Source organism: Theropithecus gelada, chromosome 14 (genome assembly GCF_003255815.1).
Source record: "Theropithecus gelada isolate Dixy chromosome 14, Tgel_1.0, whole genome shotgun sequence".
In the NCBI taxonomy this organism is placed as follows: domain Eukaryota; kingdom Metazoa; phylum Chordata; class Mammalia; order Primates; family Cercopithecidae; genus Theropithecus; species Theropithecus gelada.
This window is the reverse complement of record NC_037682.1, coordinates 79,293,581-79,311,671: the sequence shown is the minus strand read 5'-3', so window position 1 is coordinate 79,311,671 and position 18,091 is coordinate 79,293,581. Positions and strand designations below refer to the sequence as shown.

The following is an 18,091-nucleotide window of genomic DNA, read 5'->3' as shown; positions in this document are numbered from 1 at the left end:
ATCTGGCTTATTCCCCAATATATTCTCAACACTTAGTACAAGACCTGGAGCAGAATAAATTATACTGAGTATATCTATCAGTGAATGTTAACTCTGTAGCTCCTGTATTATCTCATACTTGTTGAGGAGTGCTGATATGGTTTGGCTCTGTGTTCTTACCCAAATCTCATCTTGAGTTGTGATCCTCACCTGCTGAGGGAAGGACATGGTGGGGGTGATTGGATCATGGGGGCAGTTCCCCCCATGCTGTCCTCGTGATAATGAATTAGTTCTCAGGAGAGCTGATGGTTTTAAAGTGTGGCACTCCCTCACTCTAGCTCTCTTCCTCTCCTGCCGCCTTGTGAAGAAGCAGCCTGCTTCTTCTTGGCCTTCTGCCATGACTGTAAGTTTCCTGGGGCCTCCCTAGTCATACAGAACTGTGAGGCAATTAAACCTCTTTTGTTTATACATTAACCAGTCTCGAGTAGTATTTTTATAGCAGTGTGAGAACAGACTAATACAAGTGATTTTTTAAAAGGTGCTAAACTGAGTTTTTGTTTGTTTGTTTGAGACAGAGTCTCACTCTGTCACCCAGGCTGTATTGCATTGGCATAATCAAAGTTCATTGCAACCTCCGCCTCCTAGGTTCAAGCAATTCTCCTGCCTCAGCCTCCCAAGCATCTGGAATTACAGGTGCCCACCACCACACATAGCTGATTTTTGTATTTTTAATAGAGACAGGGTTTCACCATGTTGGTCAGGCTGGTCTCTAACTCGTGATCTCAAGTGATTGCCCGCCTTGGCCTCCCAAAGTGCTGGGATTATAGGCGTTAGCCACTGTGCCCAGTCTGAAGTAAAGTTTAATATTTTAAAGCTTTTTAGCCTTGTCTAATTAGGACACATTACACTGCAGTACTGTGTAAATATTTGTCCTTTGTGGATAAAGGACAGTTTTCCTCTGAGTGAACAATGTATGTTTTCATGATACAGCAATTATGATCTGTATGAGATAAGCACTTCCTTATGCCATTTTATGATTGTATTCATTTAAATCTCACCATTCTCAAATGTGTCAAGCTCTGTGTATCTTTTCCTCACCAAAGTTTAATATTGTCAGGAAGTCATATTAAATTGTGCTACAAAAAGTATTTTCCTTTCCCCTTCCCTTTGTAATTAATATTAAATTTTGCACTTTTGACATGCCATAAATTTACAGCATACGTCTACAATAAAAATCACAACCACCAGGACTGCAAAGACGTAGCAGGAAAGACATGTCAGATAACACTTTTTTGAAAGCCTACAAGCAGCACACACATTATTTTTTTACAATGAAACTTAACAATAAAAAATATATTTGGCTTTTAGTAACATTCTTCTGAGAATCAATTTTATAAGTGTGAGATTAATTCATCTGCAATGGAGTGAGTCCATATTCACCATATAAATTCAAGAAATAGCCACATTTCTTGAATCCAAATTCACCACACTGCAGACTGATTATGAAATAGGATTAAAATGAAACAGAATTTGCTTAGTGGAAGAAGATGCACAAATAAACATATGACAATTCACAATATTTAAGTTTTCTTGCTTTAGCAACAAGAATATTAGCAAGAATTAACAAACATTTTTCTAGAATATTTTTCTATAATACAGCGAAAAATTAAGTGCAAATAGTCCAAACTAGCCCTCTGTTAAAAGTGGATTTGAAAAAAAGACACAAAACCATCTGACACATTTTAAGTTTTTGTAAGAATTCTGGGAGTCTAAGGAGATGTAGGAAAACAAGACTAAGTTTTTCCTTCTCTTTTGAAAACCTAACTTTTGTTTTTGTTATCAACTTTAAACTTAATACCAAATGCTTTCTAGCCAATGCAACAACAATAACAAAAACTTTATTTTCTAATAAATATCATGATCTTTTACCAAAAAGTAACAGTAAGGAAATTAGTGTGGTGTATTATGACTTAGAAAGTTATTGTTCCCACAGAGTTCTCACAACCAAAGATATCCTTAATCATACAGTGGACTCCATTTGTTCCCTCCCAAACCAGTTTCCTTGCATGCCATGTGATTTTCTGTTAACAGCACCTTCTTTCAGGCACTTTGGTTTCCAATACTTGGCTGGGATTGCAGGGTGGAGGGGAAAAGAAGGAAAATATCAGTCTTCATTTTCATTCATTGCAAGTCTTAACTTTTTCTGCTTCTCTTTAATCCTCCTACTGTCACCCAAATTCTAGTCCTTATTGTCTTTCCACCTGCTGGTTCTCTCTTTTTTGATGTCCCAAATACTGCAGCCAGACCAATCTTTCTGAAACACTGTAAACCACCCTGCTCAAAAAATGTTAGTAGCTCCCTACTGCTGACCTTATCAAATCCAAATTAGTCTTTTTTTATTGTCCCCCAGGTCTTCCATAATCTGGCCCTACTCTACATACCAAAAAATATTTTATGTTTCCTAATATAAACTTTTCCTACCAATTAAGTCCATTTTCTCACTGTTACCTCACACTTCGTGTTTACAATTTTCACTCTCTTGCTACTATTATTCACTTCCACCCAGAGTGCACTTCCTCTTCCTTGTAGTTATTGAAAGCTATCCTTAAAGTACAGTTTAAGGCACATCATCTATGAGAATATAACAAAAATAACAGTCAACATTTCTTGAGTATTTACTACATGCCAGCCACTGTTTGAAATATTTTTCACATATTAACTCATTTGATCCTCAAAATAACCTTGAGACAATCACGTAAAAACTTTTGCTAGTACTGAAGCTTTCCCTAATTTTTCCCTCCAATACTTGCAGTAAAAACCATACTACTAATCTTCACCAAGCATCTACTATACGTCCTTTGGATTACAAAACAGGCAACATTTATGATATAAACTAGACAAACACTGGGTATGGAGTCAGTATATACAGTTAACTTGTGTGAGGTTAAATTAGACAAATATTCTAAGCCTCAGTTTTCTCATCATGTTACCTTTCACCGAACTGTTGCAAAAATTTAATTTTCTAATCTATGAGAAAATTCTTGGTGAACTATAAAATATAATGCTAATGCTAACCAACATTTCTACAGTATATACCATGTACCAGTTGCTATGCTAAAACATGGGCTATGCGGTGAAAAGACTCTAGGGATACTTAAAATCAAATTTGTGTTTGACTGTGCATGAGTCTTGCCCTAAAGCAAATAATCTAGTACCACACAATTAAATACTTAACTTTTCAGTAATTGTTCATGAGCAGCTCTGTCTTTCCAAGCTCCCTGAAGTGAGTTCTTGTATTTCTTTTCAAACACCCCGCAATAGAAAGCACACAATAGGTCCAAAAGAAGTAGTTGATTAATTTTTAGAGGGAAAAGTATGACAAATTACTCTTTCAATGAGCTATATATCCACAGGCTTGGAAGTACTTTTGTGAATTCTAAAATTATTTTCAGTTTAAATGTTTAGTCAATAAATATTTATTGTAATTATGTATAATGTTTTAAGTTAACTTGTAAATTCTCTCTCAACATAAAAATAAATGTTACTTACCTAAGTGCAGAAAATGTAAATCCTTTCAAACCATCCTTGCACCTAAAACAATAAGAATTTACAATCATAAAATATTTTGAGGTATAAACAGTATATTACATTACTATTAAATCTTTTCCTGAAAATAAATGTTTTAAAAGATGAAACTCTTAAGGCAAAAATCTGAACATTATGAATGGTCAAAAGAGCAACAAGCAATGAAGTATGTCACCTTACACAAAATGATTAATATGATAATGCCTTCCTACATCACATTAACATTACTTAGAGCTCAGCTCTCAAATAGGTAGGTTGAAGAGAGACTTAAGTAAATCTAAAGGCTCCATCTGGACTTCAAATGGGGGCTGGGAGTAGAGCAGGTGCTACAAATCCCTGGGGGACCAATTTGCTGAGAAGAAAAAGACCACATACACCTGGTGGGTGTTTAGATCTAGATCAATTCAAGGTTCTCTCTTTGTCCTACCTATTACATCGGAGAATGCACAGTATTCTTTTTTTTTTTTTGAGACGGAGTCTCACGCTGTCGCCCAGGTTGGAGTGCAGTGGCGCGATCTCGGCTCACTGCAAGCTCCGCCTCCTGGGTTCACGCCATTCTCCTGCCTCAGCCTCCTGAGTAGCTGGGACTACAGGCGCCCGCCACCGCGCCCGGCTAATTTTTTTTGTATTTTTAGTAGAGACGGGGTTTCACTGTGGTCTCGATCTCCTGACCTTGTGATCCGCCCGCCTCGGCCTCCCAAAGTGCTGGGATTACAGGCGTGAGCCACCGCGCCCGGCTATGCACAGTATTCTTAATACAGAGTTGGCAGGCACAGAAAGGTTTCAAGTTTAGTTCAACAGTTTTAATTTCTGATTAAGCCCAATTAGAACAGATCACAGAGCATGAAGAACAGAGTTGGGGTGAGGGGACAGCAGAAAGAGAGGACTCCAAATGGTATTTATTGAGTGCTTACTATATAGCTGGGCACTGTTTTCAGCTCTTTATATGTGTTGTCTCATTTAATCGTATCACTAAACTGTATGAATAGAGATTTTTGTCTATTGCATTCCTACACAGAGGCTCGAAGAATGCAGTAACCTAGGTCACAAAAGTAATAGCAGTCAGAATTCCAGAATTCGGGGGCTGGAGGGGATTGTCTGACTTTAAAAGTTATGTTTTTTTCTTATACGTCCTCCTGAAACAGTCTACTCTCTTCAGTTGGGGAAGATTCAAATTACATGGTAGTTAAAAAAAAAAAAAAAGATTCTCAGATTTGCAAAAAAATATTTAAACAAGATCTTAAAATGGGGACATTACTATGCAGGCTTTACAACATCCTGCTATTGTCATTCAATGTCTTTGTTCTTCTTTATCGCTATGATCACCTTAAACAAAGGGCTTTTGATTATTTATTATCAAAATCCCTTGAATAAATCTATAAAGACACTGGATATTCTTAGATAAAGAATAAGGCCTAGGCCGGGCGCAGTGGCTCACACCTCTAATCCCAGCACTTTAGGAGGCCGAGGCCGGTGGATCACCTGAGACCAGGAGTTCAAGAGCAGCCTGACCAACATGGAGACACCCTGTCTCTACTAAAAATGCAAAATTAGCCGGGCGTGGTGGCACAGGCCTGTAATCCCAGCTACTAAGGAGGCTGAGGCAGGAGAATCGCTTGAACCCACGAGGCAGAGGTTGCAATGAGTCAAGATTGCGCCATTTCTCTCCAGCCTGGGCAATAAGAGCGAAACTCTGTCTAAAAAAAAAAAAGAGTAAGGCCTCAAATATTATAGGGCAGTTGTTCCTCTATGTCTTCTGTATGAAAGACCACAAAGGAAATAAAAATTTAAGAAATCTATTTTAATCAAAATCATATACATTTGTATTAGATGCAGTATAGAATCTGAGAAAATAAGTTAATCCATATGCACAGAAATGTTTTAAAACAACCCCATCAAAAAGTGGGCAAAGGATATGAACAGACACTTCTCAAAAGAAGACATTTACGCAGCCAACAAACATATGAAAAAAAGCTCAACATCAATGATCATCAGAGAAATGCAAATCAAAACCACAATGAGATACTATCTCATGCCAGTAAGAATGGCGATTATTAAAAAGTCAGGGAACAATAGATGCTGGTGAGGCTGTGGAGAAGTATGAATGCTTTTGCACTGTTGGTGGGAATGTAAATTAGTTCAACCATTGTGGAAGACAGTATAGTGATTCCTCAAGGATCTGGAACCAGAAATAACATTTGACGCAACAATCCCATTACTGGGTATATACCCAAAGGAATACAAACCATTCTACTATAAAGATAGATGCACACATATGTTTACTGCAGCACTATTTATAATAGCAAAGACGTGGAACCAACCCAAATGCCCATCAATGATCAAATGGATAAAGAAAATGTGGTACATATACACCATGGAATACTCTGCAGCCATAAAAAGAAATGAGATCATGTCCTTTACAAGGACATGGATGAAGCTGGAAGCCCTCATCCTCAGCAAACTAACACGGGAACAGAAAACCAAATACTACGTGTTCTCACTCATAAGTAGGAGGTGAACATTGAAAACACATAGACACAGAGAGGGGAACAACACAAACCAGGGCCTGTTGGGGTGTGGGGAGTGAGGGGAGGGAAGTTGGAGGACTGGTCAATAGGTGCAGCAAACCACCATGGCACACATGTACGTATGTAACAAACCTGCATGTTCTGCACATGTATCCCTTTTTTTTTAGAAGAAAAAACACTTGAAAACTCAATTTCAATTAAGCAACACGATCTACTTCCTGGTCATGTTAACAGTGAGAAATGTAACCACAGAATTTAGCTAACATACTACATAATTATCTACCTTACACAGAATAGGGGTAAAGGCAAAAGAATTCGGATGGAACGATAAAATGTGCATGGGAAAATTATAGCATTAAAATGTTTAAACTTCTTTTTCCATCTGATGAAAGTGTTTTGCCGTAATTTAAAAACCCATAATCTTGATAGGTAAGATGGTGAGGAAGCAGGTTAAGGGGTCTATTGACTGGAAAACAGAAAGCATTAAAAGATTATGTATATCTGGGAACAAATTTTGGCTTTCATATGTTATTGTTAAAAGACAGCCATTTATCTTTGTGCTATGCTGAATAAAGAATTCTGACAACTTGTTCTAGTCAGAATTGCATATTTGTGACCTTAAACAATAAATTTAATTGCAGACCAAAACATCAAAAAGTAGCTTTCAAATATAAGAGGAGCATATACAAATGAATTTGCAATTTCATTATGATGGAAGTTCAGTTCTTTCAGCAGAACTCTGTAGGAAGCACTTCATATTGATAAAGTCTTAGCATGGATTCAAAAGAGGCTATTCTTCTTTCCATTCATGTGTATAAGGTTTGTTAATGTAATTGAGGGTCAGATGTCTATGTCAAAAGAACAAAAAAGTAATTATTCCCATAAAAAGAATCTGTACAATAGTAATATGGCCCCACATTTTGACACTAAGAGTATTGTATGAGCATTAACCTAACTATGAAATACAATTGTAATCTGTGTTGAATGTTGAAAATATGATATAAAGATTTAAACAAAGCAGATTCCATTTGAAGGTTCCTCATTATTCTATGGATTCGATTATTATAATGTAAATGAAATCACATTCTCCATTTAAGTATTAAGGCTCACCAACTTATTCGATAAATATTAATTAAATGGCCACTATGTATAAGCACTGCCTGCCTTAGGTTCCAAGGACATAACTGTGAACAATAAAGAATCCCTGGTTTCACAGAGCTGGCATTCTAGTTGGGAAAGAGATACATAAAAAAGCAAACATATCATATAATGGTAATGGGTATGAAAAAAAAAAAAAAAACCCTGCAAGGTAAGGGGAGAAATAGTGATGTAGTCAGGCTTCATTACTTTACACAGTATGGCCAAGAAGAGCTTCTCTGAGAGGCAAAATGTGGTGATCTGACCAGAAACATTAGTGAGTAAAGGGGAGAGCATTTCCGTTTGAGGTAACCAAGTACATAGCTCATGATATGGAGTCAGCTAGACATGTAAAGAGAAGCAAGTAGATTACTGTAGCTGGAGCAAAATAGGGGAGGGAAGTAGTGGTAGGAAATGAGGACCTAGCAATCGGGGTGGAGAGAGGGAGCAGTCTACATTTCACATAAGCCCTTTAGGCAAGGTAAGAACTTTGGGAGGTTCTCATCAGAGGAGAGGCACGATCCATCTTAAATTTTAAAAGAATCACTTGTGGCCGGGGACAGTGGCTCACGCCTGTCATCCCAGGACTTTGGGAGGCTGAGACTGGTGGATCACCTGAGGTCAGGAGTTTGAGACCAGCCTGGCCAAAATGGCAAAACCTTGTCTCTACTGAAAACACAAAAACTAGCCGGGTGTGGTGACGGATGGTGTGGTGACGGATGCCTGTAATCCCAGCTACTTGGGAGGCTGAGGCAGGGAGAATCACTGGAACCCAGGAGGCAGCAGGAGGCGGAGTTGGCAATGAGCTGAGATCGCACCATTGCACTCCAGCCTGGGTGACAGAGGGAGACTCTGTCTCAAAAAAAAAAAAAAAAAAAAATCACTTGGCTGCTGGATAGACTTATAGGAGGTCAAAGTTAGAAGCAAGGAAGCAAGTTAGGAGGGGAAAGATGATTGTGGTCATCTAGATCATAGTTGTAGAAGGTGGAGAGAAGCAGAGCTGACTGAAATTCTCAATGGTTTAAATGTGGAGTAAAAGAGAGGGAATTTACAAATTACTGAAATAATTTTTTGTTTGATCAAATGGAAGGATAATATAGCCACTCACCAAAGTAAGGAATAATACAGCAGAAACAGTTTCAAGGAGAAAATCAAAACTTTTGTTTTGGACATGTTAAGTTTAAAATGTTTGTTAACTAATTAAATGGTAATGTTGAGGAAGCAAGTAACTGGCTGAACAAGTCTGAGGATTAAGGGAGAGGTGTGATTTGTTTATATGTAGTATTTAAATGCATGAGACTAGATACAATCATACAGGAAATAATTGTAAAGAAAATGTCCAAGGACTGAATATATTTTGCTTCTCTACAACTTATAATGCAGAATATCTCTTCAAAGGAAGAAAAATAAAAATCCATTTATCCTAATCACATTCTTTTCTAATATAAAGTCTCATTTTTATTTTCAAGTGCACATAAAAGTAATGCATTTAACTCATATATGTAGACTTTTCAACTTAATTTATGCAAATGAAAAAATAAATACTATAAAATAGTCTACATTTACTGAATCTCTACTTGCAAGGTTCTGTGCTAAGGCAAATTATGATATAAAACAGAGCCAAAAAACACAGGGAGGAAAAGAAATATGTTGCATAATAATATCAAACAACTTAGTCAATACACAAATAACTGTGGAGGTTCAGGTTGGAATTGCATACTATGTACAAGAAAGTATAAATAAGCTCAGTGTTATCATTATCAGGATAATACCCTTGGTCAAATGTTCAAATTTTCAATTAGAAGTGTAAATGATAGTAAAATAAACAATTCTGCCCACAAAGATATTTTTCTTCTATGAAATTACTTTCATGAGATAGTCACCTTTATTACATTGTACCAGCAGATGTCGCTAGAAAACTGTTTTTGGAAGAATTTGTAGTTCATTGGTGTGACTTCTATAGCAAACACTTTACTGTAGGTTTTCCTCTAAAAACACATTTATAAGGATGCAAAAATGTTACTAATGTTAATTAAAGTGCATTAAGTTCTCCCAAGAAAATATCGCGATATTAGACTTTTAATGATGGGTGATGTTCCTATAATCCATTCAGTGTAAAATGTTTAAGAACACCCTATTGTTTGGCACCAACACAAAATTTAATAACATAAATGTGCTACTTTATTATGTGCTCTTTAATGAGCTGAAAAGAATGAGAACAAACTATTTCGATTTCTAAGATTTTTTAATTGTCTACTCAGTTTTCACTCATTTGGTAAATATAAAAGATGTAAAAGATGTACTTTATAAATCTCCTTTAAAATATTTCTTCACAATCTAAAGAATGGAAGAAAATATTTACAAACTATACATCCTAGAGGGGATTACCATCCAGAAAACATCCATGGAATACTATAGGCCACAAAAAGGATGAAATTCTGTTATTTGCAGCAACATGGATGGACTGGTAGACATGCTCAGTGAAATAAGCCATGAACAGAAAAGTTAAACACTGCACGTTCTCACTCATATGTGAAAGCTAAAAGCAGGTTATCTCATAGAAGCGAAAAGTAGAAAGCAGAAGAGAAAATACCCAAGGCTGGAACCAGTAGGGGGAAGGTAAAGATATGAAGAGATGGCTGGGCGTGGTGACTCATGCCTGTAATCCCAGCACTTTGGGAGGCCAAGGCGGGTGGATCACCTGGGGTCAGGAATTCAAGAGCAGCCTGGACAACATAGTGAAACCCGTCTCTACCAAAAATACAAAAATTAGCCAGGCATGGTGGCGGGCATCTGTAATTCCAGCTACTCGGGAGAATAGCTGTGGCAGAAGAATTGGTTGAACCCAGGAGGCAGAGGTTGCAGTGAGCTGAGATCGCACCACTGCACTCCAGCCTGGGCGACAGAGCAAAACTCCACCTCAAAAAAAAAAAAAAAAAAAAAGATATGGAGAAACTTGTTAGATACAAAATCACAGCTACGTAGGAGGAATACGTTCTAGTGGTTCTATATCACTGTAGGATGACTATAGTTAACAGTAATACATAGTTTCAAATAGTCAGAAGGAGAATATTGAATACTCCCAATACAAAGACATGATAAATATGAGATTATAGATATGCTAATTACCCTGATCTAATAACTATATTTGTATTAAAACATCACTATGTACTCCCATGAATATGTACAATTATTATTTGTCAATTTTTTAAATGATAAAATACATTTCATATACACAAAATGTGGTCTCAGAAGAAGGTGCAGACAACATGGGATTTTTTTTTTCCATTGCATGTCTGTGATTGTAATTATGTTTTCACAATAAATTTAATGTGTAAATTTTTACATAAGAAAAATATAAGCATCTAAAACAATATTACATGTTTTATTTACTTATGTATTACTTCTTCATCCTCACCCCCCAAGATGGGGTCTCCCTATGTTGCCCAAGCTAGTCTTAAACTCCTGGACTCAAACAATCCTCCCACCTCAGCCTCCCAAGTAACTGGGATCACAGGCATGTGCCACTGTGCTTATATTACACATTTTAAATAAATATCTAAAAACAAAAACGAAAAAAAGTATTTCTTCAGAGGTAACGCATGGTGTAGTGAAAAAAATCCTGATAAGAGAAAGGATATAGATGCTAATCATAATTTCTCTACAATCTTGAGTAAATCACTTAACTTTAGGAATCAACATCCTTGTATATTAAAAAAAAAACTGAAAGTAAATGACTACCATAACTGGCTGATTAAATGATTTAGAATTCTGAAATTTCATCATTTTATTTAATGCTAGCTTTATTATTAAAAATCATAATGGAAAAATAGAATGAATTCTTCTAAATCACTTATGATGTAAAAAGAGAAATGATCTCACTAGCCCCAAGAATAAAACCAAACATACAAACAAAACTCTAAATTTCTGTTAAGACTACTAGTTGCTACTAAGACTATTATACTTGCTTATCATTTTATAAAACTTATTGAGGTGGAACTTCTTCATGCAAAGGTTCAAAGAGAAACTTTTCAAGTTTCAAACTTAGTCTTTCGAGACCAACTACTGGGATAGAGATACACTGCTATAGAAAGACCTGTATGAAACACTGTTAAGTAAAAGAAGGAATTCTATATATATAATCTGATTGATAAAATATTATTGCTATATTCAGCATGAACGCTAAAATATTAATAGTAAAATATAAAATGTTGTTTATTATTTACATATGGCATTGTTATAGAAAGTCCTCTAATAGGATGCGTACAAAACCAAACTGTGGGTAGTGGACTACCTATTGTAGTTGGATGAGTTAAGAGGTATGCAGGAAAATATAACTTTTTATTTTCTATGGGGGTACATCACTTTGAATTTTTACAATAAGCATAAATGTATACAATATTTGTACAACTTAATCTTAAAATCAGTTATTGATCATTTAGGAACAGACTGAACAGTGTAAAAGTTATTCATCTTTATTCCACCAACACAATGGCAAAGAATATAACACTCAAACTAGTCAACTTTACTAATTAACAGGGTTGTGAAAGTTTTGCTAGAAAGAGGCATAAAACAACTATCTGAAATAAATGATTTAGGCTGAAATTGTTTGAAACTATGATCCCAATGAACATGGATAATTAGGTAACTATAATGATAAAAAACATACATACATACATACATTTATTTATTTATGAGACTGAGTCTCACTCTGTCACCACACTGGAGTGCAGTGGCGTGATTTCAGCTCACTGCAACCTCCGCCTCCCGGGTTCAAGCGATTCTCCTGCCTCAGCTTCCTGAGTAGCTGGGACTATAGGCACCTGCCACTACGCCCAGCTAATTTTTGTATTTTTAGTAGAGACAGGGTTTCACCATGTTGACCAGGATGGTCTCGATCTCTTGATCTCATAATCCGCCCCCCTTGGCTTCCCAAAGTGCTGGGATTACAGGCTTGAGCCACCGCGCCCGGACGAAAAACAAACATTTATTAAGTATCAAGTGGGGCACTTCAGAGTTCTTTTACTCATTAAACCAGAAGGAAACTCAAATATTCATTAAATATTACATGATATATCTTTATTCACTCAACATTAATTGAGCATCTAATATACAGAAGACATTGTGCTGCTGGTCACTTGAAGAATGCAAAGGTAGCTTTTTAAGAGCTACTCTATTTGTACTTCCTGAGTTCAGCTCTAAGTTTCTTTTATTCAGTATTTTACATCATCTACCTCAAATTATTCAATCGGAGTAAAGTGTTACATATATGCTAAAGCACAATTAAATATGTGAAAAGATTCAGTTAGCAAAAAATAAAGACAAATTGGATTTAAAATAGTTGAGCACATCGATAATTCTTAAAATATTCTATTCTATTCTATTCTGATACCAGCCATCTAAGTCACTCAGTATCAAAATTAAAAGTTACATTATTTTATGTGAACAAAATTAATTAAAACAGAAAATGCTGAAAGTTCAAGTGTAAACATTTATGTTGGAGTTATGAAAAGAATGACATATAAAATTGAATATAAATTACAGTTACAGACAATAGCTGGAACTTCAAAATTTCGATTAGTTACTGTAAGCATAAATATAATCAGAGTGAATACAATTGAAAAGTTTAATTTGAAAGTCAAAAAGGAACTAGGATGCCTATTTAAATGCCTCTAATTTGTGACTCCTAATTATCTTTATTCTAAAGAAAATTCAAGCAATTTTATGTAGTTTTAATTAAATTTTTCTTTTTTTTTTTTTTTTTTTTTTTTTTTTGAGACGGAGTCTCGCTCTGTCGCCCAGGCTGGAGTGCAGTGGCCGGATCTCAGCTCACTGCAAGCTCCGCCTCCCGGGTTCACGCCATTCTCCTGCCTCAGCCTCCGGAGTAGCTGGGACTACAGGCGCCCGCCACCTTGCCCGGCTAGTTTTTTGTATTTTTTAGTAGAGACGGGGTTTCACCGTGTTAGCCAGGATGGTCTCGATCTCCTGACCTTGTGATCCGCCCGTCTCGGCCTCCCAAAGTGCTGGGATTACAGGCTTGAGCCACCGCGCCCGGCCTAATTAAATTTTTCTAATTTTGTTTTTAAAAACCCACATAAAAGAATACACTAGATTTTGTAATTAATTTTCCAACCCATTTTCAAATACAGAAGTTTACCTTAGTACTAACTTATAATTCAGTATTTAAGACATAATCACCAACTGTATATTTTGATTGATGCTTGCTTATCAAAGATAACCAAGAAAATACTGACATGAAATTACTTTCAGACTTTTATTTTTGGTTTGTTATTAAAAATGTTTAATATTCTAATCACATAAGCATATTCCAATAGGTTAAATTGATTATTTCAATTTATTATGCAAAACTTGTGGTGTGTGGTTAAAATACATTACATGGCTTATACATATACAACAGGTTTTACATTAAATTTTTTTGTTTGAATAATAAAATGGACTAAGTTCAGTTTCCGCCTTCATATGGCACTTAGTAGGAGAAAACTGAACTACTTATGTTGTATCCCTATTTTAAGAAACCTCACATACAAATATCTGAAGTTGGAATAGCAAGAAATTAAGAAATTTGGGGAAGATTATTTTGTTTCCTTTATGAACACATTATATCTTCAATAACTTTCAATAGAATTCCTTTAAATGCTGAAATTCCCCAGTGTATTAAAAATGTTATTTTCTATTCTGATAAATATTTCACAGTACATTTATTTCATACAGAATGGAACACTGATACTGGCTTTGTCTTCAAGAGCCCAAGCAAAGCTGCTGAAGCAGGCCGCAGTTATGGGTAATCAAGTGAGACTGTAAGTCCCCAGATGATTATTGTGCACTTTTTTCTGGTGTGTCCTAACTATAAATTGGAAACAGTTGGACTAAAACTTACAGTAACAACTCCAATAGAATCATATTTCTCCTTAAACTTGGAGAAGCTGGAACTGTTTCTGCTTTAAAATCCAAACTAGGAAGGTCATGTTCCAAGCAGCTTTAAATTGCTAAGAAACCAAGAATCACCTTCAGACTATTTCTAAAAGAAATGTTAATTAGGATAAATTTCTTTCTCATAATGAACTGGTAATAGTAACACTAGTCAAACTTTAAAATCGTTGCAAAAGGAGCAGATCATGGTTTCATTGGACCTAAACTGAAAGGCCTGTTTGCAGTTCCCAAGGAAATGGCATGAGTGTAGACTTAACAAATTAACTATAGGCAACAACCAAAAAATATCAAAATAATGTTTCATGTAAATCCAAGGAAAAATTAGCAACTGTCTTAAAATCATGGCATTGCTATGAATCAAAATTATTTACATTAAACAAAATTATAATCACAATTCTGAACCAATCTATTTTTTAAAGACCTCAAGACAAACAAATACTTTCAACTTTTTCCCTTCTGCAATCATAGTGAAAAATATGAAAACAAATGTTTTCTATTAAACAGAATCTTTGAATCAACACTAATTTCTTTTCTTTTCTTTATTTTTTGAGATTGAGTCTCGCTCTGTCGCGCAGGCTGGAGTGCAGTGGCGTGATCTCAGCTCACTGCAACCTCCACCACCCGAGTTCAAGGCAATTCTCTGCCTCAGCCTCCCAAGTAGCTGGGACTACAGGTGCCCGCCATCACGCCCAGCTAATTTTTGTATTTTCAGTAGAGACAGGGTTTCACCATCTTGGCCTGGCTGGTTTTGAACTCCTGACCGCATGATCCACCCACCTTGGCCTCCCAAAGTGCTGGCACTACAGGCATGAGCCACCGCACCCAGCCCCATTAATTTATTGTCAAATGCATATTGGCATATACGTCAGTGAAATAATATAGCAATTTGTTTCCATATTGAACAAAATGAGCATCTATTTAAAACTATAACAGGCTAAAATTTTTCATAAATTTATGCTTATTTCATACCAAAGTTCGAATCTAAAATAAATAAAATATGCAATGCCTAGAAATGGAACAAAACCAAACAACATTTTGGAAGCTTTTGCAAATTACTATTCTCTTTTCCTTTTCTTTTTTTTGAGATGGAATTTTGCTCTTGTTGCGCAGGCTGGAGTGCAATGGTGCAGTCTTGGCTCATTGCAACTTCCACCTCCTGGGTTCAGGTGATTCTCCTGCCTCAGCCTCCCAAGTAGCTGGGATTACAGGCACCTGGTACCACGCCCAGCTAATTTTGTATTTTTAGTAGAGACAGGGTTTCACCATGTTGGCCAGGCTGATCTCGAACTCCTGACCTCAGGTGATCCGCCTGCGTCGGCCTCCCAAAGTGCTGGGATTACAGGGTGAGCCACCGCACCTGGCCGGAAACTACTATTTTTTGATTAACTGAAGACTTATAGAGTATCCTGACCCCCAAGAAAGAGAAACATTTAATTTCAAATACTCCAGTTTACTTCCTCTCAAAGATTTTGAACTTATCGATAGAAATTGAGAGAGTCAACACATAATGGAATCTTGATAGCCCACAGAATGGTATTAGAAAAATAAAATATTGGAACGAAGGTAACATGAGAGAATTGTATTATGTAGATTAAGAAACCAAGGCCCAAGGAGGTTAAGTGATTAAACTGTAAATTCATCCCAATCACCTAATTGTCTGTACCTGCTGAAGTCTCAACTGTGAAGAAGAAATATTACAGACAAGTAAAGGGATCTTGGACTATATAAAAGAAAACACAAATCACCTAAATGAGGGTAGAGAACAATGGTCTTCCAACTGGTATTATGCAAAGACTTTACAAGGGACAAAGGGCATGGATAGTTTTAAAGAAACCAGTGTTGGCTGGACGCGATGGCTCATGCCTGTAATCTCAGCACTTTGGGAGGCCAAGGCGAGTGGATCACCTGAGAGTCAGGAGTTTGAGACCAGCCTGGCCAAGGTGGTGAAACCCCATTTCTACTAAAAATACAAAAATTAGCTGGCCATGGTGGCTCGTGCCTGTAATCTCAGCTACTTGGGAGGCTGGGGCAGGAGAACTGCTTGAACACGGAAGGCGGAGGTTGCAGTGAGCCAAGGTCGCATCATTGCATTCCAGCCTGGGCAATAAGAGCAAAACTCCACCTCAAAAAGAAAAAGATGGAAAAAAAAAAAAAAAAAAAAAGAACCAATGTCCAGTTCCTCACTTCCACATGTTCTCCTATCTAAACATGATTTGCCTGAAAGTGTACCTTTGGTCAAGACTTCATGCTGGCTTCTCTTATCCACCTCCCCTTCATAAAAGCTTTTCACATCAGAAATACAATTCTTGGTCCCCACTCCAGACCTCCTGAATTCAGAAATTCTAAGTGTGGGGCCCAACAATCTCTGCAACCTGTGTTTTAACAAAATCGCCACAGGATTCTTAAAAATGCTAAAGCTTGAAAACCACTGAGCTAAGTTACGTAGCAGTAACAAAATCTCAACGCCTTTTAACAACCAAAGTTAATTTTCTGCTCATGCTACATGTCAAACAAGAGTTAGCGATGGCTCAACTACATGAAATCTTCATTTTGTACCTTAGGGTAATAGAGAAACTTTATCTGCAAATGTGGATTGTCAGAGCAGAGAAAAAGAACAAACATAGGAAACTGTGTTCTGATTTAAAGATTTTGCTCATAAGTGTACATAAATCATTTCCACTCATATTTCTTTAGCCAAAGCATGTCATAACTCCAGGCATGATGTCAATAGGGAAGGGAAGTATAAAGTTTCTCCAGGGAGGGGGCAGCAAAGGTTTTTGAACAATAACACAGTCTACCATACACGCCAAGCATATAATTGTTGAAGATCAACTGTATTTGTTTATATTTAAGAAAATTCAAAGCACAATTTCCTTTTCTTCATAAAATACTCTCAATAGTCTTTTTCACAGTAACTTTTTTCACGTTAAGTGTGACAATATTTAAAATCTTTCTGGTACTGGTTTCAGAAATAGGATAGTGTACAACACATCAATTAGTATTTTACACTATATGTGAATATATAAACGTGTTTGTCTGTGTGTGTGCATGTGTCCTCTGAGCTTCATTTTTCTTCTAATTACCAAAGAATTCAGGATTTTCTCATTGTTTATATATCCCCAGTACCTAGTACAGCGCATAATACATGAGTCACTCAAGAAATATATGTTGAAAGAAATTTTTGTCCCTGTAATCACTGAAAAAAACTGCATTTTTATAGTAACTATTTATATTTGGATGCCAAGTTTCTTGTAGTTGTTTCTTTGACAGCAATTGTAGGGTTTTTTGTTTTGTTTTGATTTTCTGTTTCTAAAGAAATTTGTTTATTTTTAAATCAACTACCTCTATACTCACTAACAACTCCCAAGGATCATCCTTAATATAAAGTTCCATTAGTTTCGTTATATTGATAATGTGCTATGAATTTACATTTAAACATAAACATGCATACTCTAAATAGGGGCTTCCAGTCTTTTCTTAATTAGGAGCTATTTTTTAATACCACAAATGAAATGGAACAGTGATTATAATATGAAATTATCAAATCCAAAAGGCAGGAATGGAGATACGGCTGCTAGGAACATTCATCACGCTACTAAGAACTGAAATCCAGCAAAAGCGGTGAGACCATAAAGTCTATAGGTTGGAGCGTTGTTCACTTTTATATCATTTATTCACTCCTTCAAACAGTTAAGTATTTCATAAGTATTTATAAAGAGTTGACAATGTGTCAGGCAGGTTGCCAAGTGTTGACGATAGCCATTGTTGATGACTTCAGGAATTCACAATCCAGAAAGTATACATACAAATAATGCCATTACATTATAGAAAGTACTTTAATATAAAGTACATAGTGCTTTAGGAGCACAAAGGAAGTGTGTCTAACACTGACTTTGGTGTCATAAAGGCTG

The 18,091-nt window shown here is 36.3% G+C and overlaps 1 protein-coding gene across 2 annotated transcripts in view; it reads right to left on the bottom strand.

Moving 5' to 3' along the window:
• TMEM135 (transmembrane protein 135) overlaps positions 1-18,091 on the bottom strand; it is a 261,010-nt gene that overhangs the window by 23,018 nt on the left and 219,901 nt on the right. For both annotated transcript variants that reach the window (XM_025357908.1, XM_025357910.1), the window contains one exon: positions 3,529-3,570. In XM_025357908.1, coding sequence (XP_025213693.1) covers positions 3,529-3,570 — 42 coding nt within the window. The remainder of the gene's footprint in view (positions 1-3,528; positions 3,571-18,091) is intronic.